The sequence below is a fragment of the Thalassophryne amazonica genome, chromosome 2 (genome assembly GCF_902500255.1).
Source record: "Thalassophryne amazonica chromosome 2, fThaAma1.1, whole genome shotgun sequence".
NCBI lineage: Eukaryota > Metazoa > Chordata > Actinopteri > Batrachoidiformes > Batrachoididae > Thalassophryne > Thalassophryne amazonica.
Genome location: NC_047104.1, coordinates 86749780 through 86776340, shown reverse-complemented (window position 1 = coordinate 86776340; position 26561 = coordinate 86749780). Strand labels below are relative to the sequence as shown.

General features: G+C 42.8%; 1 protein-coding gene across 1 annotated transcript in view; it reads right to left on the bottom strand.

The window, feature by feature from the left end:
- Positions 1-26561, bottom strand: part of depdc7a (DEP domain containing 7, paralog a) — an 80068-nt gene that overhangs the window by 5962 nt on the left and 47545 nt on the right. Inside the window, exons 6-9 of the mRNA XM_034188781.1 lie at positions 3040-3260; positions 1964-2106; positions 1766-1891; positions 31-109 (exon numbers count right to left, since the gene is read on the bottom strand). Of these exons, the coding sequence (XP_034044672.1) occupies positions 31-109; positions 1766-1891; positions 1964-2106; positions 3040-3260 (569 nt within the window). The remainder of the gene's footprint in view (positions 1-30; positions 110-1765; positions 1892-1963; positions 2107-3039; positions 3261-26561) is intronic.

The window sequence follows — 26561 nt, the reverse complement described above, 5'->3', positions numbered from 1 at the left end:
ATCAACCAACCAACAAAGAGGTCTTCATACCTGTTATTGTATCAGGATTGTTTCCTTTCACAATATTTGTTAATTTGTCACTGACCATCTTGTGCAGTACCACAGGAATCTGATGGAAAAGAGGGAAACATGTAGTGTCAGTCCATTGTGATTTAAAGCTTCAACAATTATTGAAATTATGTTAATATTTTCTAATTTCATAATTTAATATAATATAATTTAATATAATATATAGATAATCACAAAATGCTTCATGGGTGAGACTATCCTATATCAGAATGGTTGGTTTGGCTTCCGCACTCTCCAAAGGCCAGATCTTTGTAGAATGTAGCCTTTGAAGGAGCTCCTGAATTGAGGCACAGCCTACATGCTTTCTTAGTTATAACATTTCTGTCTCTGTATGTCTGACATTTCTTTGTTGGGCTTGCATTTTATTTGCTCATTTAAAATCAATATTACAATAGCCAAGTGGCCTCTGTGTGCGTGTGTGCCTGAGTATGGCTTCAATCACAGAGAAACTGGGGAGAACTGACATTTGCCATTTGATATGCTTATGTATTTTTGGTCAAGGATGAACACTGCAAAAATGGAAAGTTGATATCATGTTAGTTTAACAGTGTTGTTAGTGTTATTGGTTTTTTGTGTTTCTGTAGTTTATTTGGTTTACTCAGTTTAGTTAAGTGTCATGTTGCCGTTACCATGAGTGGGAAGAGCAGTGAATTTAATAGCTTCCGCCACTGTCTCTGTGTGTGGGTGTATAAAAATAAAAGCACCTGCTTGGGGCCGAATGCAGAAAAGACGATGAGCTCTTGTGTGCAGCTCGCCACAATATATTAAAAGCAAAGTGGCATGCGTGTGTATAACTTAGATCACGGACAAACTGGGGAGAGCTGACATTTGCCATTTGGTATGGTTATGTATTTTGGGTCAAGGATGAATGTCGCCAAAGGAGAAACTACAGCTTTTGGAGAAACTACAGCTGTTAGCTAACAACACTGAACAATGAGTCCTGAATGGAATAATTACAGTCAAGACTCACACGCCATTCCAGCAGGGGACAGTAAATCATCTATATATTAAAAGCAAAGTGGCATGCATGCATGATTTTTTTTTTTTTTTTTTTTTTGGTAAGTTCAATGTAAGTACATAATATAATTGTAAATACTTTAAAAATACATGGATGACACAAGAAAGTAAAAACACTTATTTCCATTGTTCTCCATTTAAAAATCAAATCACAAAATAGAAGTAATAATAAAATAACATAATAATGATAATAATAGTGTGTATATGATAACAAGAACCTAAACAATCTTTAAATACATTAAGACAGTAAATTAACATTAAAAAAATTATGTAATTAACAGGAAATAAAAGGGCTGAGTTCTTCCTCTAAAACTGTTTAGATCTAAAGTTCTAAAATCATTCTGGACTCACACGCCATTCCAACTCATTATAGAAACTTTGCTTAATTTATTACCACTCTTGAAAATGTCAGCTACCTATTTTATAAACACTATACCAACTATTGATATTATGGCCAAAGCAGATGGTCACCACACCGAGTCTGGTCTGCTTAAGTTTTTTTTTTTTCCTCGAAAAATGCTTGAGGGAGCTTTTCCTTACCACCGCTGCCAATGTGGTTCCTCATGGGGTGGGTAAGGTTTAAGTCTTACTTATGTATAGTGACTTTGGGGTAACTTATGTTGTAATTTGGCGTTGTATAAATAAAATAAAGTGAATTACAGAAGGAAAGACCACTCACTTTGAACAAATCACAGTGGTTATCAATCATGAAGAGAACCATCAAGTCCACTTTTCCTTTAGAGAGTTTTGTGCTGTAGATGATGGCACTTGAGAAAGACCTTTTGACGGCCATTCTGTTCTCAATCTGAGAGACACAGTTTGGGTTAGCAGAGGTCAAAATTTTAATTTACACACAAATATGGAGATAAATACTTACCTCTTTGTGCAGTTTGACCTCCTGTGGTTTGGCAGCAGTGGCCATGAATATCAGGAGCCGGCGTAGCTCCTCCCTGCTGCCAGAGTCCTGCAGCTTTAAACTCAGCTGCAGAGCCTCTAGAGCTTGTTCACACTTCCCGTTCACTGAAAGTGAAAACAGTGGAGTGAAAAGATCAACACAAAGTTAAACAGGATCTCATTTTTCTATGCTTTAGAGCAGTGGCACCATGGGCCATGTTTGGTCCATCCTCGCTTTGATTTGGTCTGTTATGTTGCCCAGCATGATTTTAACAGGAAAAGAGGTATTATAACCCAACATCAGTGTTATAAGCCTTGCTGCAGTTCAGTAACTGACCACAATTTTACATGCAGAAGTTGTGCTGTGGTGTTTCTGTGATCGTTAACCCTTTTCTTGAATAAACACTGCCATCTAGTGGTCTCAGAGAAAAAAATGCATATTTTGTCATGTTTTGCCATCATCACCTCATTGAAGAATCTTACACAAGTCTGTCTGGGGGAACTTTGCAATGTGCAACTTAAATGCTGTAAACATAACATCCAAAACTAATTTGTTAATGTGTGTTGTCATTTTTGACAATTTTCAATTAAGTGAAATTTTCACTTTTCATTATAAAAGGTGAACAATACAGCTGTTTTCAACTTAATTTCCCAAAGCACTTTACTTGCATATTGTCAGAAAGGTGTTGTTCCTTTGAAATATGTCATGTTTTCAGTGTCTCCTTGCCGCATGAATAAAATACTACAAGGAGATTACAGAGAAGTCTTTATTATACTGGAATTTAGTTTTAGATTTCAAGTGGTAATTTTGTGCAAAATATAATGTACTTGTTGTAACAATAAAATAAAATTTTGGAACATGACCCTCCACCCAGATTCATTTTTGGCCCTTAATAGGAGAAAGTTTGGGCATTTCTGCTTTAAATGTTCCATGTTCCAGTTGATCTTTAGAGCATCTATTTGCAATGACAAAATAAATAAATAAATAAATAAATAAATAAACAAATTAAATAATAATAATAATAAACCCCCCTCATTGACTTTCACCGTCAGTCTTACCAAGCAGCTCCGAGATGCCGGAAAGGATGTCAAAAATGTGGTTGCTAAGCAGTGGTGGTCGGTGCCTGTGTCCGTAATGCTCAGCCAGCACACTGTAGAGAAGCCTTTTGCATTGGAGCAAGTCGTCAGCACAACCAGCCAAACCTCTGCTCACCTCCACTACAAGTTCATCCGGAAGAAGCTCCAAACAGTCCACTGCTCCCGACAGCCACTCATCAGCCCTGAGGGAGAGCCAGGCGTCATTAGTCTCAGATAAAACCAGAGGGTCAGAGAGACCTCTGAGTCTGCCAGTAAGCATAGATTCAGTAATTACTTCTCTCAAGGAGGCCATATTTTTTTTGTAGCTATATATCTGTCAGTAGGATGCAACAAATGATAAAAATGATTTGAAATTATTTTGATGGAAAAGCAGGTCTCGCGTCAAAGAATAATCCATAACATTTAGGTGCTGATCTCGTTTAATGGGCTGGTCTTGCCTTTGATCCTTGAGCTTCAGTATGGACTACTATGATCTTGATTCCTTTTAGCTTGGTCATAAGATCACAGCAATCATCAAGCAATATCTAAGTTCACTCATAGTAATCAAAAAGGCTTGAAGTTGAGCAGTGGGATGTAATACTTTGATTCATTTTAGACAATATTTCAATTTCAATTTTTCAATTTATTTTCATTTATATAGCACCAAATCACAACAGAGATGCCTCAAGGCGCTTCACACAAGTAAAGTATAACCTTACTAACCCCCAGAGCAACAGTGGTAAGGAAAAACTCCCTCTGAGGAAGAAACCTCAAGCAGACCAGACTCAAAGGGATGACCCTCTGCTTGGGCCATGCTACAGACACAAATTACAGAACAATTCACAGAAACAATTCACAAAATGAATATACAGGAAATGCTGTTCTGCACAGGACAGGAGGGTCTACAGCACGAATACAACTCCCATCTCTGGATGGAGCTGCACCTTAAACAGAGAGAAAAAACAGAATCAGGCATCAGAAAGACAAAAAATACAGTATAATTTGCCAGCATTAAACAACAAGAAAAACAGGAAATACTAAGGTGATCACCGGCCACTAGCCCTAAACTTCACTAAAAGACCCAGAATTTAGGTAAAGTTGAGGCTGTGGCCCGCTCTATTTCCTAAATTAAGAGTAGAAAGCATAAAACAAAACTATGCCAGTATGCTAGCCATATGGAAGGGAAAATAAGTGCATCTTAAGTCTGGACTTGAAAGTTTCCACAGAATCTGACTGTTTTATTAATGCAGGGAGATCATTCCACAGAACAGGGGCACAATAAGAGAAAGCTCTATGACTTGCAGACTTCTTCTTCACCCTAGGGACACAAAGTAGTCCTGCACCTTGAGAACGCAAAGCCCGGGCCGGTATGTAAGGTTTAATTAGGTCAGCTAGGTAGGGAGGTGCCAGTCCGTGAACAATTTTATAGACTGATCTCACTGGGACAGGATGCCAGTGAAGGGATGCCAAAATGGGTGTAATGTGGTCAAACTTTCTGCTTCATGTCAAAAGTCTGGCTGCAGCATTTTGAACCAACTGGAGAGCCATAATGCTGAACTGCGGCAAACCAGAAAATAGAACATTGCAGTAGTCCAATCTAGAAGAGATAAACGCATGGATCAGGGTCTCAGCATCAGCCATAGACAGGATGGGACGAACCTTCACTATATTTCGCAGGTGGAAGAAAGCAGTCCTCGTAATATTTCTAACGTGGAGGACAAAGGACAATGTAGGATCAAAAAATACCCCAAGGTTCCTCACTTTGTCAGTGTGATGTATGACACACAAGCCTAGGCTAAGCGTTAACTGGTCAGATTGATGCCGATGTCTCACTGAACCAAGAACCATCATTTCAGTCTTATCAGAGTTTAAAAGTAGGAAGTTTCTAGACATCCAACTTCTCACTGATGCAAGGCAGTCTTCTAAGGATTTTATGTGAACGAGATTACCAGCAGTTATTTGCATGTATATCTGAGTATCATCATCATAGCAGTGAAAGGTAATCCCAAAACGCCGCAATATGTGCCCAAGGGGTGCTATATAAAGGGAGAAAAGCAGGGAGCCTAAGACAGAACCCTGTGGAACCCCAAATTTCATGTCACTAAGGTTAGAGGTACTGTTACTGTACAAAACACAGTGAGAACGACTGGTCAAGTATGACGTCAACCATGCAAGGGCACTCCCAGTAATCCCAAACTGATTTTCCACCCTATCAAGTAGAATATGATGATCCACGGTATCAAATGCAGCACTGAGATCTAACAGCACCAGAACCGTAGTGGTGTCTGAATCCATTGCAAGCAGAAGATCATTCACCACTTTAGTGAGAGCCATCTCTGTGGAATGATATTTTCTAAAAGCAGACTGCAGTGGCTCAAAGAGATTATTCTCAGTAGGATAGTCCACGAGCTGCCGTGAAAAGCAAAATGACAGATTTGATATTGGCCGATAGTTTTTCAATAAACTAGGGTCAAGATTAGATTTCTTAAGTATCACTGCAGATTTGAAACATTTAGGAATAGATCCAGAAGTTAAAGAAAGATTATTTATTTCCAGCACAGTCGGCCCAAGAGTGGGCCACAGGTCCTTAAACAGTTTTGTTGGTATAGGATCAAATAAACAGGTTGTGCCTTTTGTTGACGTTACGGGTTTCGTCAGCATGCCTAGTGAGATACTATCAAATTCTGTAAATCTAGGTAATACCTCAGTAATGGCACACACCTCAATAGCAGGGTGTCGTGGCTGGGTTAAGGCATGCTGGGATATGTTTAACCTAATGTCTTCAATTTTCTTCTCAAAGTAATCCAGGAAATCTTTTCCTGTAAAAGGAGAGCGAACTACAGGTGGTTGTCCATGAATAAGTGTTGCCACCGTGTCGAACAAGAACTTTGAGTTATGCTTGTTTTGTTGATCAAATGAGAGTAATAGGGCCGCTTTGTAGCCAATAATGCATGCTTATAGTCTAAGATAGCATCATGCCACGCAAGGTGGAATACTTCTAATTTTGAACAACGCCATTTCCGTTCTAGACCTCTAGCCTTATGCTTGAGGTCATGCAGGTAATCACTGAACCAAGGTGACTGTGTTTTGGGGGAGCGCAGTTTTAACACAGGTGGCGCAATCATGTCAAGTGTTGTTTTGAGGACTGAGTTTAAACTACCCACAACTCTGTCTACTGATTGAGTATTTGCCAAATGTGAAGCTAAGAGCAGATAGTCTAGCTTCAAATTCAGTCTTAGTTGAGGAGTTGATGCAACGCCGTAGTGCTATATAAGGTTGTCGTTCCACTAAACACGGCAACAAAACTGTAAACTTAATAAGTGAGTGATCAGAGACCACTGATGTAAGAGGCATGATGTCAATATTCGTGACAGCAATACCACGTGCAAAAACCAAATCCAGGGTATTTCCACTAATGTGCGTCAAGTCCCGAATGCATTGCAGAAATCCTAATGCATCCACAATTTCCATAAATGATTTGCAGAGGGGATCAGAAGTTATATGGGCGTTAAAGTCACCAATAATCAGAATGTTATCTGCACTAGTTGACAAGTTAGAGATGGATGCACCAAATTCATCTAAGAATTTAGAATATGGGTCAGAAGACCGATATACAGTGACAAAGTAGTACAGCTGATTTTTATTCTTCTGACCTTGGCAATGTGTAATATCCTGAGCAGAGCGGAGAATCAGATGCTCAAACAATTTATATTTGTGACCCCCAACAGCTAATAAGCTAAACCTAGATTTATAAATGAGAGCAACACCCCCCCACCTTGCTTCGCATCACAAGTGAAATGACTAAATGTATATGCTGGTGGGCAGGTCTCATTTAAGGGGAGGACAGTTGTACATTTAAGCCAGGTTTTACATAACCCAATCATATCTAAGTGATGATCAATAATTAGATCATTAGTCAGTGATTTTGAGGATAGTGATCTTATGTTAATGAGACCCAGACTAAGGACCTCAGTGTGGTTGACAGTTGAACTGTTTGGATTTAGGGGTGGTTCCAGAGTAGCATATATAAGATGCCTAGAAGTAGGTTTAGGTTCGAGACATTCCACAATAGCCACTGGCGGTGCTGTGGAAGCAATGTCACCATCTTTGGGCTGTTGATATCATCAGCAGTCCAGACAGTGTAATTGTAACATACTTTTTTGTCTTTGTGGATCATTAATGGGATTTATTTTAGTCAAGTATTCCTCAGTTTGAATTTATTTGAAGTCAAACTGAAAAACAGGCCTGGTTCCCCAGAGAAGCAGCCCACAAAGGGGCTCCATCTTGTAAGAGACCCAGAAGACAGACAACAATGTAGCAGTACAGTGGGTTGGTTTTATTCCCGCAACACCTAACCTTATTGGCTCGCATAGACAGGGGAAACCCCACCCCGTGTCTTCAGCACACAATTCCTCGGTACCTGGTTGAACCCAACATCCTTGTTTGTGATTAGATAAAACCAGTTCAGACCAGTTGACATGCATACTCAAAAAGATGACTAAAAACTCACAAAAAGAAATAACCATTTAAGCATAGCAAGTACTATGTGACTAATAAAATAAGTGTAAGAAAAGACTTTCAGCTATTAAAATAAGTGCTTTTTACCATCAAATATGACCATCAGGTATTGCAAAGACTTTGCTTCTGTCTGTCCGTCCCTCTGTCTGTGCTCAGCATAGGTCCAAGTCCTACAACTCCAATTCCAAAGAAGTTGAGACGTGTGAAATGTAAATAAAAACAGAATACAATGATTTGCAAATCCTCTTCAACCTATATTCAATTGAATACACCACAAAGACAAGATATTTAATGTTCAAACTGATAGACTTTTTTGTTTTTGTGCAAAAATCTGCTTATTTTGAACATGTTTCAAAAAAGCTGAGACAGGGGCAACAGTGCTCAAAGAACACCTGTTTGGAACATTCCACAGGTGAACAGGGTAATTGGAAACAGGCGAGTGTCATGATCAGGTATAAAAGGAGCATCCCCAAAAGATGGGGTGAGGATCACCACTTTGTGAACAACTGTTTGAAAGAATAGTTCAGCACTTTAAGAACAATGTTTCTCAATGTTCAATTGCAAGGAATTTAGGGATTCCATCATCTACAGTCCATAATATAATCAGAAGATTCAGAGAATCTGGAGAACTTTCTACACATAAGCGGCAAGGACGAAAACCAACACTGAATGCCTGTGACCTTCGATCCCTCAGGCGGCACATTAAAAACTGACATCACTGTGTAAAGGATCTTACCGTGTGGGCTCAGAAACACTTCAGGAAACCATTGCCAGTTAACACAGTTCGTCATTACATCTACAAGTGCAAGTTAAAACTCTACCATGCAAAGCGAAAGCCACACATCAACAAGATCCAGAAACGCCGCCGCCTTCTCTGGGCCCGAGCTCATTTGAAATGGACAGACGCAAAGTGGAAAAGTGTGCTGTGATCTGATGAGTCCACATTTCAAATTGTTTTTGGAAATCATGGACGTCATGTCCTCTGGACAAAAGAGGAAAAAGACCATCCAAACTGTTACCAGCGCAAAGTTCAAAAGCCAACATCTGTGATGGCATGGGGGTGTGTTAGTACCCATGGCATGGACAACTTACACATCTGTGATGGCACCATCAATGCTGAAAAGTACATCCAGGTTTGGAGCAACACATGCTGCCATCCAAGTAACATCCTTTTCAGGGACGTCCCTGCTTATTTCAGAAAGACATTGCCAAGCCACATTGTGCACATGTTACAACAGCGTGGCTTCGTAGTAAAAGAGTGTGAGTACTAGACTGGCCTGCTTGCAGTCCAGACCTGTCACCCACTGAAAATGTGTGGCACATTATGAAGCGCAAAATACAACAACGGAGACCCCGGACTGCCGAACAACTGAAGTCGTACATCAAGCAAGAATGGGAAAGAATTCCACCTACAAAGCTTCAACAATTAGTGTCCTCAGTTCCCAAACGCTTATTGAGTGTTGTTAGAAAGAAAGGTGATGTAACACAGTGGTAAACATACCACTGTCCCAGCTTTTTTGAAATGTGTTGCAGGCATCCATTTCAAGATGAGCAAATATTTGCACAAAAACAACAAAGTCTATCAGTTTGAACATTAAATATCTTGTCTTTGTGGTGTATTCAATTGAATATAGGTTGAAGAAGATTTGCAAATCATTGTATTCTGTTTTTATTTACATTTTACACAACGTCCCAACTTCACTGGAATTGGGGTTGTTTTACTGACAGTCTTCAAATTCAGAGGGAACATTGTTGGGACACAGCCCTTGGACAAGTTCAGAAATGGCTAACCTTGACCTATTTTAAGAGGTTAAAGGTCACATTCTGTTTCATTCTGTTACTTTTTTTTTTCATTTTTTAGAGCCAATCAGAGTAGAATGGCACTGTGAAGTCAGTGGTTGGTCTTGTTAGCTGCAAACTCTGTGTGTAAATATAACCTTGTTGTCATATATTATGTAAAAGCTAGTGAAAAATAAAACCCTTCTAAAACTAGAAATGTTGTTTTTGGAACCTAATAACACCTCTGAAGTGAATTATAAGACATTTCGCGGACGTTAGCATGGTGACATCACAGGTTGGTCTAGCTAGCTGCAAACTCCATTTTGTGTAAATATATATATATATATATATATGTATGTATGTATGTATGTGTGTGTGTGTGTGTGTGTGTGTGTGTAAGATATAAATATATCTTTGTCATACATTATTTAAAAGATAGCAAGAAATAAACACTTCTAAAACTGAATAACACTGTTTATAACCTGATAACACCTCTGGAGTGATTTACAAGACATTTTGCGGATGTCACTATGCACACTAACTTATGCTAACTTAAAGGTAACCTTCGCTCTTGTCAAAAGCTTAAATATTCAAATCAAATCAATTTTATTTATATAGTGCCAAATCACAACAAACAGTTGCCCCAAGGTGCTTTATATTGTAAGGCAAAGCCATACAATAATTACGGAAAAACCCCAACGGTCAAAACAACCCCCTGTGAGCAAGGACTTGGCGACAGTGGGAAGGAAAAACTCCCTTTTAACAGGAAGAAACCTCCAGCAGAACCAGGCTCAGGGAGGGGTAGTCTTCTGCTGGGACTGGTTGGGGCTGAGGGAGAGAACCAGGAAAAAGACATGCTGTGGAGGGGAGCAGAGATCAATCACTAATGATTAAATGCAGAGTGGTGCATACAGAGCAAAAAGAGAAAGAAACACTCAGTGCATCATGGGAACCCCCAGCAGTCTAAGTCTATAGCAGCATAACGAAGGGATGGTTCAGGGTCACCTGATCCAGCCCTAACTATAAGCTTTAGCAAAAAGGAAAGTTTTAAGCCTAATCTTAAAAGTAGAGAGGGTGTCTGTCTCCCTGATCTGAATTGGGAGCTGGTTCCACAAGAGAGGAGCCTGAAAGCTGAAGGCTCTGCCTCCCATTCTACTCTTACAAACCCTAGGAACTACAAGTAAGCCTGCAGTCTGAGAGCGAAGCGCTCTATTGGGGTGATATGGTACTATGAGGTCCCTAAGATAAGATGGGACCTGATTATTCAAAACCTTATAAGTAAGAAGAAGAATTTTAAATTCTATTCTAGAATTAACAGGAAGCCAATGAAGAGAGGCCAATATGGGTGAGATATACTCTCTCCTTCTAGTCCCTGTCAGTACTCTAGCTGCAACATTTTGAATTAATTAATTTTCAGGGAACTTTTAGGACAACCTGATAATAATGAATTACAATAGTCCAGCCTAGAGGAAATAAATGCATGAATTAGTTTTTCAGCATCACTCTGAGACAAGACCTTTCTAATTTTAGAGATATTGCGCAAATGCAAAAAAGCAGTCCTACATATTTGTTTAATATGCGCATTGAATGACATATCCTGATCAAAAATGACTCCAAGATTTCTCACAGTATTACTAGAGGTCAGGGTAATGCCATCCAGAGTAAGGATCTGGTTAGACACCATGTTTCTAAGATTTGTGGGGCCAAGTACAATAACTTCAGTTTTATCTGAGTTTAAAAGCAGGAAATTAGAGGTCATCCATGTCTTTATGTCTGTAAGACAATCCTGCAGTTTAGCTAATTGGTGTGTGTCCTCTGGCTTCATGGATAGATAAAGCTGGGTATCATCTGCGCAACAATGAAAATTTAAGCAATGCTGTCTAATAATACTGCCTAAGGGAAGCATGTATAAAGTGAATAAAATTGGTCCTAGCACAGAACCTTGTGGAACTCCATAATTAACCTTAGTCTGTGAAGAAGATTCCCCATTTACATGAACAAATTGTAATCTATTAGATAAATATGATTCAAACCACCGCAGCGCAGTGTCTTTAATACCTATGGCATGCTCTAATCTGTGTAATAAAATTTTATGGTCAACAGTATCAAAAGCAGCACTGAGCTCTAACAGAACAAGCAGAGAGATGAGTCCACTGTCTGAGGCCATAAGAAGATCATTTGTAACCTTCACTAATGCTGTTTCTGTACTATGATGAATCTAAACCCTGACTGAAACTCTTCAAATAGACCATTCCTCTGCAGATGATCAGTTAGCTGTTTTACAACTACCCTTTCAAGAATTTTTGAGAGAAAAGGAAGGTTGGAGATTGGCCTATAATTAGCTAAGATAGCTGGGTCAAGTGATGGCTTTTTAAGTAATGGTTTAATTACTGCCACCTTAAAAGCCTGTGGTACATAGCCAACTAATAAAGATAGATTGATCATATTTAAGATCGAAGCATTAATTAATGGTAGGGCTTCCTTGAGCAGCCTGATAGGAATGGGGTCTAATAGACATGTTGATGGTTTGGAGGAAGTAACTAATGAAAATAACTCAGACAGAACAATCGGTGAGAAAGAGTCTAACAAAATACCGGCATCACTGAAAGCAGCCAAAGAGAATGATATATCTTTGGGATGGTTATGAGTAATTTTTTCTCTAATAGTTAAAATTTTATTAGCAAAGAAAGTCATGAAGTCATTACTAGTTAAAGTTAAAGGAATACTCGGCTCAATAGAGCTCTGACTCTTTGTCAGCCTGGCTACAGTGCTGAAAAAAAACCTGGGGTTGTTCTTATTTTCTTCAATTAGTGATGAGTAGAAAGATGTCCTAGCTTTACGGAGGGCTTTTTTTTATAGTGCAACAGACTCTTTTTCCAAGCTAAGTGAAGATCTTCTAAATTAGTGAGACGCCATTTCCTCTCCAACTTACGGGTTATCTGCTTTAAGCTGCGAGTTTGTGAGTTATACCACGGAGTCAGGCACTTCTGATTTAAGGCTCTCTTTTTCAGAGGAGCTACAGCATCCAAAGTTGTCCTCAATGAGGATATAAAACTACTGACGAGATAATCTATCTCACTCACAGAGTTTAGGTAGCTACTGTGCCCTGTGTTGGTATATGGCATTGGAGAACATAAAGAAGGAATCATATCCTTAAACCTAGTTACAGCGCTTTCTGAAAGACTTCTACTGTAATGAAACTTATTCCCCACTGCTGGGTAGTCCATCAGAGTAAATGTAAATGTTATTAAGAAATGATCAGACAGAAGGGGGTTTTCAGGGAATACTGTTAAGTCTTCAATTTCCATACCATAATCAGAACAAGATCTAAGGTATGATTAAAGTGGTGGGTGGATTCATTTACATTTTGGGCAAAGCCAATCGAGTCTAACAATAGATTAAATGCAGTGTTGAGGCTGTCATTCTCAGCATCTGTGTGGATGTTAAAATTGCCCACTATAATTATCTTATCTGAGCTAAGCACTAAATCAGACAAAAAATCCAAAAATTCACAGAGAATCTCACAGTAACGACCAGGTGGACGATAGATAACAACAAATAAAACTGGTTTTTGGGACTTCCAATTTGGATAGACAAGACTAAGAGTCAAGCTTTCAAATGAATTAAAGCTCTGTCTGGGTTTTTGATTAATTAATAAGCTGGAGTGGAAGATTGCTGCTAATCCTCTGCCTCGGCCGGTGCTACGAGCGTTCTGGCAGTTAGTGTGACTCGGGGGTGTTGACTCATTTAAACTAACATATTCATCCTGCTGTAACCAGGTTTCTGTAAGGCAGAATAAATCAATATGTTGATCAATTATTATATCATTTACTAACAGGGACTTAGAAGAGAGAGATCTAATGTTTAATAGACCACATTTAACTGTTTTAGTCTGTGGTGCAGTTGAAGGTGCTATATTACTTTTTCTTTTTGAATTTTTATGCTTAAATAGATTTTTGCTGGTTATTGGTGGTCTGGGAGCAGGCACCGTCTCTACGGGGATGGGGTAATGAGAGGATGGCAGGGGGAGAGAAGCTGCAGAGAGGTGTGGAAGACTACAACTCTGCTTCCTGGTCCCAACCCTGGATAGTCACGGTTTGGAGGTTTTAAGAAAATTGGCAAGATTTCTAGAGAGCTGAGAGCTGCTCCATCCAAAGTGGGATGGATGCCGTCTCTCCTAACAAGACCAGGTTTTCCCCAGAAGCTTTGTCAATTATCTATGAAGCCCACCTCATTTTTTGGACACCACTCAGACAGCCAGCAATTCAGGGAGAACATGCGGCTAAACATGTCACTCCCGGTCCGATTGGGGAGGGGCCCAGAGAAAACTACAGAGTCCGACATTGTTTTTGCAAAGGTACACACCGATTCAATATTAATTTTAGTGACCTCCGATTGGCGTAACCGGATGTCATTACTGCCGACGTGAATTACAATCTTCCCAAATTTACGCTTAGCCTTAGCCAGCAGTTTCAAATTTCCTTCAGTGTCGCCTGCTGTGGCCCCCGGAAGACAATTGACTATGGTTGCTGGTGTCGCTAACGTCACATTTCTCAAAACAGAGTCGCCAATAACCAGAGTTTGTTCCTTGGTGGGTGGGTCGCCGAGTGGGGAAAAACGGTTAGAGATGTGAACGGGTTGGCGGTGTACACGGGGCTTCTGTTTAGGACTACGCTTCCTCCTCACAGTCACCCAGTCGGCCTGCTTTCCTGGCTGCTCGGGATCTGCTGGAGGGGAACTAATGGCGGCTAAGCTACCTTGGTCCGCACCGACTACAGGGGCCTGGCTAGCTGTAGGATTTTCCAAGGTGCGGAGCCGAGTCTCCAATTCTCCCAGCCTGGCCTCCAAAGCTATGAATAAGCTACACTTATTACAAGTACCATTACTGCTAAAGGAGGCCGAGGATTAACTAAACATTTCACACCCAGAGCAGAAAAGTGCGGGAGAGACAGGAGAAGCCGCCATGCTAAACTGGCTAAGAGCTAGTAGCTGCACTAAGCTAGCGGATTCCTAAAAACACACAAAGTGAATAATGTGAAAATAATTTAGAGGTGATTCAGCAGAGGGAGTGCTTTAGTTAAGGCACATGAAGATTACACTGTGAAACAAATCGTTATCTAGTTAACTAGATCAATCTAACTATGCAGATTAAACAGCTAACAGATACAGCAAAACACCGCTGTGCTACGGAACAGGAAGTGATACAATACTGCAGTGAGAGCCAACCACCAGTAGAGGCCAGACAAGACACGTGATCGTGTGAAAATATTGTTTATGATTGATTGATTGAAGGGCTTTATTGAATATGTACAAATTGTACATAAGGAAATAGGATCTTAATAATTAATTAAACAACTGCAACTTATAAAGAAGACAATGTTCATATAGCCGAGGGTATTATAGCATTGCACCATATTTTATCTTCTTGTTGGCGGCTGTGAAATGCAGAGGGACTTCTTTAAAAACACTGCAATCATTCACGAACAATTTCCACAATAAGGAATTACAGAATTTCCAGTCGTCTTTTTCCAAAACATTTTCATCAGGCTGTAATAATGACTCTGGGAGAATGAACCCCAGCAGGTGAATAAAAACTTTATTTACAGTTGTGCTCAAAAGCTTATATACCATGGTCAGTGAGAATTCCATGTCTAACTGGCGTAAAGATTTAACATCAGACGAACTGGATAAGATTGAAGACAGGAAAGAAGAAGAGAAGGACAACCCACAAGGATAGAACCGGAGTGCTCCGCATCAAAACAGCGAGCGTAGTTTCTGGACCTGTTGCCAGAGTTGGCCGCAGCTCCATACAGCAGAGAGGTGGGAGGTGTGAGTGGCCTGCTGTGGCGCGAGCCCGCAGACTCGGTAAGCGCATCGGAGACAAAATATCTTGAGACTGGCAAAAAATAGTCTGAAATACTCACACATTTTATCAAGTTCTGTTAATTTAAATAAATATTTGTGATGTTAGCTCACTGTGTGGGACCACGGTATAAGCGGATTAAACAACTTGAAGCCGTGCATTATACGGTTTGAATGCACGACGCGGAGTTTCTTGTTGTTTAATCCTTACATAATTCATTATTATCAGGTTGTCCTAAAAGTTCCCTAAAAAGCCTTCAGTTAATTCAAAATGCTGCAGCTAGAGTACTGACGGGGACTAGAAGGAGAGAGCATATCTCACCCATATTGGCCTCTCTTCATTGGCTTCCTGTTAATTCTAGAATAGAATTTAAAATTCTTCTTCTTACTTATAAGGTTTTGAATAATCAGGTCCCATCTTATCTTAGGGACCTCGTAGTACCATATCACCCCAATAGAGCGCTTCGCTCTCAGACTGCAGGCTTACTTGTAGTTCCTAGGGTTTGTAAGAGTAGAATGGGAGGCAGAGCCTTCAGCTTTCAGGCTCCTCTCCTCTGGAACCAGCTCCCAATTCAGATCAGGGAGACAGACACCCTCTCTACTTTTAAGATTAGGCTTAAAACTTTCCTTTTTGCTAAAGCTTATAGTTAGGGCTGGATCAGGTGACCCTGAACCATCCCTTAGTTATGCTGCTATAGACGTAGACTGCTGGGGGGTTCCCATGATGCACTGTTTCTTTCTCTTTTTGCTCTGTATGCACCACTCTGCATTTAATCATTAGTGATCGATCTCTGCTCCCCTCCACAGCATGTCTTTTTCCTGGTTCTCTCCCTCAGCCCCAACCAGTCCCACCAGAAGACTGCCCCTCCCTGAGCCTGGTTCTGCTGGAGGTTTCTTCCTGTTAAAAGGGAGTTTTTCCTTCCCACTGTAGCCAAGTGCTTGCTCATAGGGGGTCGTTTTGACCGTTGGGGTTTTACATAATTATTGTATGGCCTTGCCTTACAATATAAAGCGCCTTGAGGCAACTGTTTGTTGTGATTTGGCGCTATATAAAAAAATTGATTGATTGATTGATTGACATATACCCTGGCAGAATTTTTGCTTTTTTGGCCATTTTTCAGAGAATATGAATGACAACACAAAAACTTTTTTTCACTCATGGTTAGTGTTTGGGTAAAGCCATTTATTGTCAAACAACTGTGTTTCCTCTTTTTAAATCAAAATGACAAGAGAACTACCCAATGACCCTGATCAAAGGTTTACATACCCCTGTTCTTAATACTGTGTATTGGCCCCTTTAACATCAATGACAGCTTGAGGTTTTTTGTGGTAGTTGTGGACAAGGCTCTCTGATGGTAAAGTTGCCACTGAATATGTGGGCTTATGTGGCTTATGTGCACAGTGCAAGCTTTGCATTTTGTATCACCAGTTATCCATCTTCATGATGAAGTGGTACAGAGGAGGATTTTCTTAAAAAGAAGACCTGAAAGTTTAGCTACAAATTGCCAGAAGGTACATCTGAGATGCAAGCCTGGATTTGATCTGTTTTGGTAAAAGAAATTCCTTCTCTGCTCTACTCCACTATGAAGTTAAGAGCAGTGATGCAAAATGCAAAGCTTGCACTGTGCACAATTTCTCCAATCACAGCCACATAAGCCCATAACTTCTTCTGGGTTGTCTCGGTGTCTTGGGGCTTTCCTCACTCTTCTCCTTCTTGCACAGTCACTCAGTTTTTGAGAACTGTCTACTCGATGCAGATTTACCATAGAGTGCCATACTGTTTGCATTTCTTTGTAATTAATGTAAATAAAGTCCAAAACATATTCAGTGGCAGCTTTACCATCAGACAGCCTCGTCCAAAAAGACTCCAAGCTGTCATTGATGTTAAAGGGGGCAATACACAGTATTAAGAACAGGAGTATGTAAACTTTGGATCAGGGTCATTTGGGTAGTTCTCTTGTCATTTTGATTTAAAAAGAGGAAACACAGTTGTTTGACAATAAATGGCTTCACCCAACCACTAACCATGAGTGAAAAAAAGTTTTTGTGCTGTCATTCATATTCTCTAAAAATGGCCAAAAAAGCAAACATTTTGCCAGGGTATGTAAACTTTTGAGCACATTTGTACTTTGTATGCTGCCATCAGGTCTGCTTCAAATAATGCTAAATTATATTTTTTGTTAATTAAAAAAATTATATACAGGCTCTAACAGCAATTCTTCTTCTTCGCTGGTCGGGGATTTGTTGAGAATGGAAATAGAGAAATTACCAGCGTAGAGTTCAGAAAGAAATAAGAGGCCCGAACTGTGCTCTAATGACCACACATTCAAGATGTTGAACTTATGCGAAGCAATGCAAATGCAAACTAATGTGAAATATTCCAATGTCAGCTTTGATTTCTAAGGAAGTGTCGCAATGCTGTTATACATCAAATCATCATTTCATGGATGCGTACAGTTTGCACAAACAGTTTTGTTTGACTGTGGCATTGGGAGACTCACTATTAATGTACTTATTTTATTTATTCAAAGTATCAAAGTATGAGGAAAATGAAAAAAAAGTTCACATCTGCAGCAGCTGTGGTGAGCTTGGCTTCTTTCGACAGCCACAGTCTGACCACAGACTGTATGGGTCTGACGGAGCTTCACCTCTTGGTATTACATTCTCTTTGTCTGCAGTTCTGATCAATAGACCAAAATCATGATAGTGACACCCTATTGCAAATCAAACATGTCAAGTTGTCAACATGGTGTATAAAGACCAGATGGAAATAACGCAAAATTTATCAAACAGAATTATTATAAAAAATGGTTGTAGATCTAACAAATTCTGTGCTTGGAGGATATGTAAACAGCAGGCCGATAGATTTATTCAGAAAAATAAAAACCCAGCAGATAATAAGACATATCATAATCTGAAAGACAAAAAAAAATCTTTTGTGGCGTATTACTTGTATACTCAATTCTAATCCAATTACATTTTTTTCTGCAAATCTGACTGGTTAATCGTGTGAGATTTCAGACCATATAATATCAGGTATGCGGTGGCAAAATATTCGACAGCTTCATATTTGCTGTATTACTCCACGTCGTGACTGTGTGCGCTGCTATGCAGCTGTCAATAATGGCGCTGTCAGCTAAGAGCGACAGATGTGGCGTGGTGACAACGATGCTGAAATGGGTGAATTTAAGATACCATATGAAAGTACTGATGTGGATTCTGATACAGAATTACTGTTTCACATTTAATGGATTACTCTGCCCCCTGACCGCTGAGCAAAAGTGAAGATGCTGTTGCTAATAGTAAACCTCGCCGACCGAATTACCTACAGAAAAATATACTAAATTACCTACAGAAAAATAAACTGTGCAAATGATAAAATTGGTTTCGAATGAATGCATCGCCGGTAAAACTCAATTTGTGACCGTATAACCAGCATGAATGTCTGCAAATCATCAGACACAACAGGGTTATTCCCTAACTGTATGTTGAACCCCACGCAATAGATTTACCCTCTGTAAAAGCATTTCTTTCCTCACTGGATTTACCATCAATAGGAACAGAATAAAACAGGAACAGAACAAAATAAAAATATTAATGCAAACAATAACTGTGGAGGAGATCAACAAAGCCATTTCAAAACTGAAAGGGAATAAGATGGCAGGTGAGGATGGCTACCCAGCAGAGTGGTATAAACATTTTTGACACAGAGTAATTCCCCTGCTTAAGTACTACTTTAACTGTGCTTGGGGAAACGGGCAGTCATTTCAGTAATTTCCATTCCTGGTAATGATAAAACAGAGTGTCGTTCCTACAGACCAGTATCAGTTTTAAACATTGACTACAGGATAGTTGCAGCAATATTAGCTACAAGGTTTGAATTTATAATTCCAGAATTGACTGATACAGATCAAACAGGCTTTGTCTAGAGGAGGGCTCTTGGCCTTGTAGACCAAATTAGAAACACATAATTAATAGCTGTCAGTCTCTATGCCAAAACGGCGTTTGATTTGGTTTGTTGCAATTACCTTTATTTAGTTTTGAAGAGATTTGGCTGTAATATGCAAATTATTGGGTGTTTACGGTCTTTATATAACTCGCCCATTGCCAGGATTAAGATTAATGGTGATCTATCAGTTACAGTACAACTGGAGAGGGGTTGTCAGTCCTACTCTTTGTGCTTTTTCTTGAGCCTGTGGTGCAGGCTATCAGAGAAACCAAATACATTATAGGTGTAACTATTAATGAGACAATATACAAAGTCTGTGTGTATGCTGACGAGGTCCTGCTAACATTGTCTAATCCTGAAATCAGTCTACCAAATCTTCTCTCTTTACTTCGGACATCCGGCACACATTCGGGATACAAGTTAAATCTACAGAAGACCCAGGTTCTTGCATAATATGTTCAATGTCGCCGACTTTAATGAGCGACGCTCTTTGCTATCTGTGTATATATGATCAAACAATAATTTCAAATTTAATAATTGTTGCAGAACAGATTTTTTTGTGCCATTTCCGGTTTGTGGCTGTGTCGACCACTGAGCGAGCTCGCTCATATAAATATCAACCATCATGAGGCTGTTGTGTGGGCCGCTGAAGAGGAGGTACTGCTGGCCCACCACCACCAGTCGGCGCCCTGCTTGGAGTGCGGGCTTCAAGCATGAGAGGGCGCCGGAGCCATTGGAAGTGACAGCTGTCACTTGTCAACCACACCAGCTGTCTCTCATCAACCACCTCATAAGAAGCGGATTACAACTCCACCTCCTCGCCGAGAAATCATCTACCACTAGAGGTAACCTTCTCTGCTGAATTATCGATTGTCTAACATTGTTCTGTGTGCAGCCGCATTCCTGTGGAGATCCAGAAGAGGGACAAACAGGAGCTGCACGAGAGAAAACGTATCTGGAGGTGGAGGCTTTCCCTCCCGGAGGAATTGAGTGTAAAGGTTGCTGGGTGTGAGGACTCACACTCACCGCCTTCTGTTTCTTGTCTGCCAGCAGTACCAGGGCCGACAACGGAGGACAGAGACCACCTGGGGACTCAGGACTTGGCGGCTCCGGTGTTCTTCAGGCCGTTGGTGGTGGAAGCGGTGTGGGCTCCGGCTCTTCGATCATCAGAGGTCTCCTATCTTCGAGCCTGCCCACAGTCCTCTTGTGTACAATTGGCACCCATTATTTCTGTTTGTATTCCGTTGTGTGCTTTCACAACATTAAATTGTTACTCCTTTTCTTATCCATTGTCCGTTCATTTGCGCCCCCTGTTGTGGGTCCGTGTTACGACACTTTCCCAACAGAGGCATTCAAAAAATGTCCAAATTCAACTGGAATAATAACTCTATAAATATTTAGGAGTTCAAATGCCTAAAGATTTATCCATCCTTTTTGAATATAATTATGTCCCACCAACATCAGAAATTAATGTGGATATACAGCATCGGTCCTTACTGACTATGAATATGCACAATGAGATAGACATAATGAAAATGAATCTTTTACCAAGGCTTCTTTATCTATTTCAGACACTGCCTATAAATGTACCCTCCAAGCAATTTAACAACTGGAATAGGATAATCTCAAACTTTATTTGGGGTAAACAAAAACCGAGAGTGAAATTTCAGACATTACAATCACAAAAGGACAAGGGCAAGTTGGCTCTGCCACACTTGGAGGACTATTATAGGGCTGCACAGACGCGAGTTGTAATTGGTTGGTGTGAACCATCGTGTGATGCTAAATGGAAAAGATAGATCAGTACTACTGTGAGACACCCCTCCAGTCATTGCTTGGAGATCAATCTCTTATTAAAAGACATATAGAGACAGACCTGTTCCCTATGTGGATAAAAGTACCAACAGACATATGGCATAAAATACTTAAACACAAACCTCCTGGATTTTGCGATGGCCAGCTTACTATACAGATTTTTTTTTACCTACAAATATGATTAAGCGATTCATACAGTAGTCACAGAAGGGTCAAACAGGATATTAGAAGATTTCAGACAAAAATGTACTGAAAGATTCAGGAAACCTAAAATTTCCAAAAACAGGACTTTTTTTTTTTTTTTTTTAGATCCCTCTAGTTAAGACACCATTATGATAAAAATATAAAGTTTTTAGAGGAGGAGGAGGGAACAGGCCTGGTTAAGATCCTTCTTGATTCATGTAAAGGAAATGCGCCAGAGAAACAGATATCCAGATTATACTCACGTTTACAAATGGAGAGAACTATTAATACAACATACATTAAAATTAGATGGGAAAAAGAGGCCAACATAATAATAACTGATGATAACTGGTTAAATATACTATGCAATGCTGTGGTAATTACTTAAAGCTCAGGTCTGGGAATGTACTAAGATCGTACCCTACTTGTCTGCAGTGATAAAACAAATCAATACCATAATGGGCTTGAGTTTAGCCTATGAGTTCACTTTGTCTTATCTACTGTATGTAATCCATTCCAAGGACTGAGGAAAATCAGACAGATATCTTCTATTAAGACTAGCAGGTGCAAAGAAAACTGTAACACGCAAATGGCTAAGTGTGGATCCGCCATCACCTCTGGATAGAGGTTGTCAAGGAGAATTACATACTGGAGAGACTGACTTGCTGTTGATAAATTTGAGAAGTATGGGAAGAAATGGGACCTTTACCTGAATCAGAGAATACTGTGATTTCAGTATCAACTGTATGATCACTGTAGTTATTTTCTTTTATTTATTTATTTTGTACTGGCTTGTATTTTTCTTTTGGACCTAATGTGCCGTTGTCTGTCCCAGATGCTCTGCATGTTTGTTAGAAATAGTCCGTATGTTACGTGTGTATTTAAAAACAAACAACAACAAAAAAATTATTCATTTTATTTATTTTCATTCATATAGCGCCAAATCACAACAGAGTCGCCTCAAGGTGCTTCACACAAGTAAGGTCTAACCTTACCAACCCCCAGAGCAACAGTGGTAAGGAAAAACTCCCTCTGAGGAAGAAACCTCAAGCAGACCAAACTCAAAGGGGTGACCCTCTGCTTGGGCCATGCTACAAACATAAATTACAGAACAATTCACAAAAGGAATATACAGGAAATGTTGCCGGTGCACAGGACAGTTTCTGGAACAGATACCACACCCATCTCTGGATGGAGCCGCACCTCAAACACAGAGAAAAGAAAAGAAAGCAGAATCAAGTGTTGGGAAAGTGTAGGAACACGGACCCACAACAGGGGGCGCAAATGAACGGACAATGGAATAGGTCAAATAACAACACTTTACTGTTGCGAACGTGCACAACAAACACAACAAATTACAACAATGGACAAAGTTCAATTCACGAAGGTGTCGTGTGGGCAGGCTCGAAGATAGGAGACGCCTCTCCAAAGTAGAACCGGAACCACACGGTTTCCTCCGCCACAGGACCCCGGGAATACTGGAGCCGCCAAGTTCCGAACTCCCAGGTGGCCACTGCCTCCGCGTGTCGGACCTGGTACTGCTGGCGAGGAACAAGAACACAATTAACGTGGGCGCGTTTGCACCCAGCAACCTGTACGGCAGGGAAGCTACCTCCACCTCTCGTTGGGGGAAAAAGTCTGCAATCACTCACAAAAATCACAAAGGTTACTGTCAAGCAGTCAGCTGAGATTATTACCTTCCAGGTAGAACGATATCTCGGCGATGAGGTGGAGATGCCGTCCTGCTGATATACCCCAGTGATAATTGCCGTCAGCTGTCTCAGGTGATGGGTGACAGCTGTTACCGAGGCTGCTCCTGTGGGGCGGCGGCGCCCTCTGGTGGTGGTGGGCCAGCAGTACCTCCTCTTCAGCGGCCCACACAACAGGACCCCCCCCTCAACGGGCGCCTCCTGGCGCCCGACCGGGCTTGTCCGGGTGGCGACGGTAGAAGTCGGCCAGGAGGGCCGGGTCCAGGATGAAGCTCTTCTTCACCCAGGAGCGTTCTTCGGGACCATACCCCTCCCAGTCCACCAGATATTGAAAGCCCCGGCCCATCCGACGGACGTCCAACAACCGGCGCACTGTCCAAGCCGGCTCGCCATCGATGATCCGGGCAGGAGGTGGTGCCGGACCGGGTGTACAGAGGGGCGAGGTGTGGCACTTCCGCAGGTGGGCCTGGACCGAGGGCACACCGACCTCCCCCTCAACCACCGGGAACAACGGGGGCTGATACCCCAAACACACCTCAAAGGGGGAGAGGCCGGTGGCTGATGACACTTGACTGTTGTGGGCGTACTCGATCCAGGCCAGATGAGTACTCCAGGCCGCCGGGTGCGCGGCTGTCACACAACGCAGTGTTTGCTCCATTTCTTGATTGGCCCGCTCTGCTTGCCCGTTGGTCTGGGGGTGATACCCGGACGAGAGACTGACCGTGGCCCCCAGTTCCCGGCAAAAGCTCCTCCAGACATGCGAGGAGAACTGGGGACCGCGATCGGAGACGATGTCTGATGGTATCCCATGCAGGCGGACGACGTGGTGGACCAGGAGGTCCACCGTCTCCTGGGCCGTAGGGAGCTTCGGGAGGGCCACGAAGTGGGCCGCCTTGGAGAATCGGTCCACTATCGTGAGGATCACGGTGTTTCCCTGGGATGGCGGGAGGCCCGTGACAAAATCCAGGCCGATGTGGGACCAGGGGCGATGAGGCACGGGCAGCGGCTGTAGCAGTCCCGGAGCCTTGCGATGGTCGGCCTTGCCCCTGGCACAGGTGGTACAGGCCTGGATATAGTCCCGGACGTCGGCCTCCAGGGACGCCCACCAGAAGCGCTGCCGGACAACTGCCACGGTTCTTCGCACCGCTGGGTGACAGGAGAGCTTAGAGCCGTGACAGAAGTCCAGGACTGCAGCCCTTGCCTCTGGTGGGACGTAAAGTCTGTTCTTTGGTCCAGTCCCGGGGTCCGGGCTTCGTGCCAGGGCCTCCCGGACGGTTCTCTCTACGTCCCAGGTGAGGGTGGCCACGATAGTGGACTCCGGGATGATGGGTTCCGGTGGATCCGACAACTCCGCTTTGACCTCGTCTTCGTGTACCCGGGACAAGGCATCCGACTTCTGGTTCTTGGTCCTGGGCCGGTAGGTGATGCGGAAGTCAAAATGGCCGAAGAACAGTGACCAGCGGGCTTGCCTGGGATTCAGCCGCTTGGCGGTCCTGATATATTCCAGGTTCCGGTGGTCAGTGAAAACCGTGAATGGCACGGACGTTCCCTCCAACAGGTGTCTCCACTCTTCAAGAGCCTCTTTCACCGCAAGGAGTTCTCGGTTGCCGACGTCATAGTTCCGTTCAGCCGGGGTCAACCTGCGGGAAAAATAGGCACACGGATGAAGGACCTTATCGGTCTTCCCACTCTGGGACAGCACAGCTCCTATCCCTGAGTCCGAGGCATCCACTTCAACCACTAACTGGCGACTAGGATCGGGCTGCACCAGAACGGGTGCAGACGAGAAGCGCCGTTTCAACTCCTTGAACGCGGCATCGCAACGATCCGACCAGGTGAAGGGGACTTTTGGTGAGGTCAGGGCTGTCAGGGGGCTAGCAACCTGGCTGTAGCCCTTAATGAACCTCCTGTAGAAATTCGCAAAGCCGAGGAACTGTTGCAGCTTCCTACGGCTTGTGGGTTGGGGCCAGTCTCTCACCGCTGCAACCTTGGCCGGATCAGGAGTGACGGAGTTGGGGGAGATGATGAAAGGACAAAGAAGTGCGGTGAAACTCACACTTCTCGCCCTTAACAAACAGCCGGTTCTCCAATAACCGCTGCAGGACCTGACGTACATGTCGGACATGGGTCTCAGGATCCGGAGAAAAGATGAGTATGTCGTCTAAATATACGAAGACGAATCGGTGCAGGAAGTCCCGCAAGACATCATTAACCAATGCTTGGAACGTCGCGGGAGCATTTGTAAGACCGAACGGCATGACCAGGTACTCAAAATGACCTAACGGGGTGTTAAATGCCGTCTTCCACTCGTCTCCCTTCCGGATCCGAACCAGGTGATACGCATTCCTAAGATCAAGCTTGGTGAATATCTTGGCTCCATGCAGAGGCGTGAACACCGAATCCAACAAGGGTAAGGGGTATCGGTTACGAACCGTGATTTCGTTCAGCCCCCTGTAATCAATGCATGGACGTAATCCGCCATCCTTTTTCCCCACAAAAAAGAAACCCGCACCCATCGGGGAGGTGGAATTCCGGATCAACCCGGCAGCCAAAGAGTCCCGAATGTAGGTCTCCATTGATTCGCGTTCAGGTCGTGAGAGGTTGTACAGCCTGCTGGACGGGAACTCAACGCCTGGAACCAAATCAATGGCACAATCATACGGGCGGTGCGGGGGAAGGGTGAGTGCCAGATCCTTGCTGAACACCTCCGCAAGGTCATGGTACTGCACCGGCACCGTCCCTAGATTGGGCGGGGCTCTGACCTCCTCCCTGGCCTGGGAACCGGGAGGAACCGAGGAACCTAAACATACCCGATGGCAGGTCTCGCTCCACTGGACCACTACCCCGGACGGCCAATCGATCCGGGGATTGTGCTTCAACATCCAGGGAAAACCTAAAATCACACGGGAGGTGGCCGGAGTTACAAAAAACTCGATCTCCTCCCGGTGATTCCCCGACACCACCAGAGTTACTGGTGGTGTCTTGTGGGTGATTGGAGGGAGTAGGGAGCCATCTAGTGCCCGTACCTGCACAGGCGAGGTAAGCGCCACCAGAGGGAACCCTATCTCCCTGGCCCATTTGCTATCAAGCAAATTCCCTTCTGAGCCCGTGTCCACCATTGCTGGGGCCTTCAGGGTTAAATCCTCATAAAGGATTGTAACTGGGAGTCGTGTGGCGATGTGGGTGTGTCCCACGTGAACGTCTCGGCCCCCCCCTAGCCCAGTGTCTAGGGGCGGGCGTTGGTGTTTAACCGTTCGGGGCAGTCTCGTACCTGATGCTCAATCGAGCCACAAACAAAACAAGCTCCGCGGGCCAGCCTCCTTTGTGTGACCGGTGCCCTAAATGTTGCCCTACTCGTGTCCATAGCTTCGTCAGCAGGGGGAGCTGTGATCGCACGGAGCGCAGGGGCCGTGGAGCGTGGGGAGGGCGGAACGCGGTCGGAACCGGAAGGGAGAGGGACGACGCGTGCCTGGCCACGCCCTTCGTCTCGTTCCCGACGGCGCTCATTTAACCGACTGTCTAATCGTATGACAAGATCGATAAGCCCATCCAAATCCCGCGGTTCGTCCTTAGCCACCAGGTGCTCCTTGAGGACCAATGACAGTCCGTTTACGAAGGCGGCGCGGAGGGCAGTGCTATTCCAGCCGGACCTCGCAGCCGCGATGCGGAAGTCGACTGCATAGGCAGCT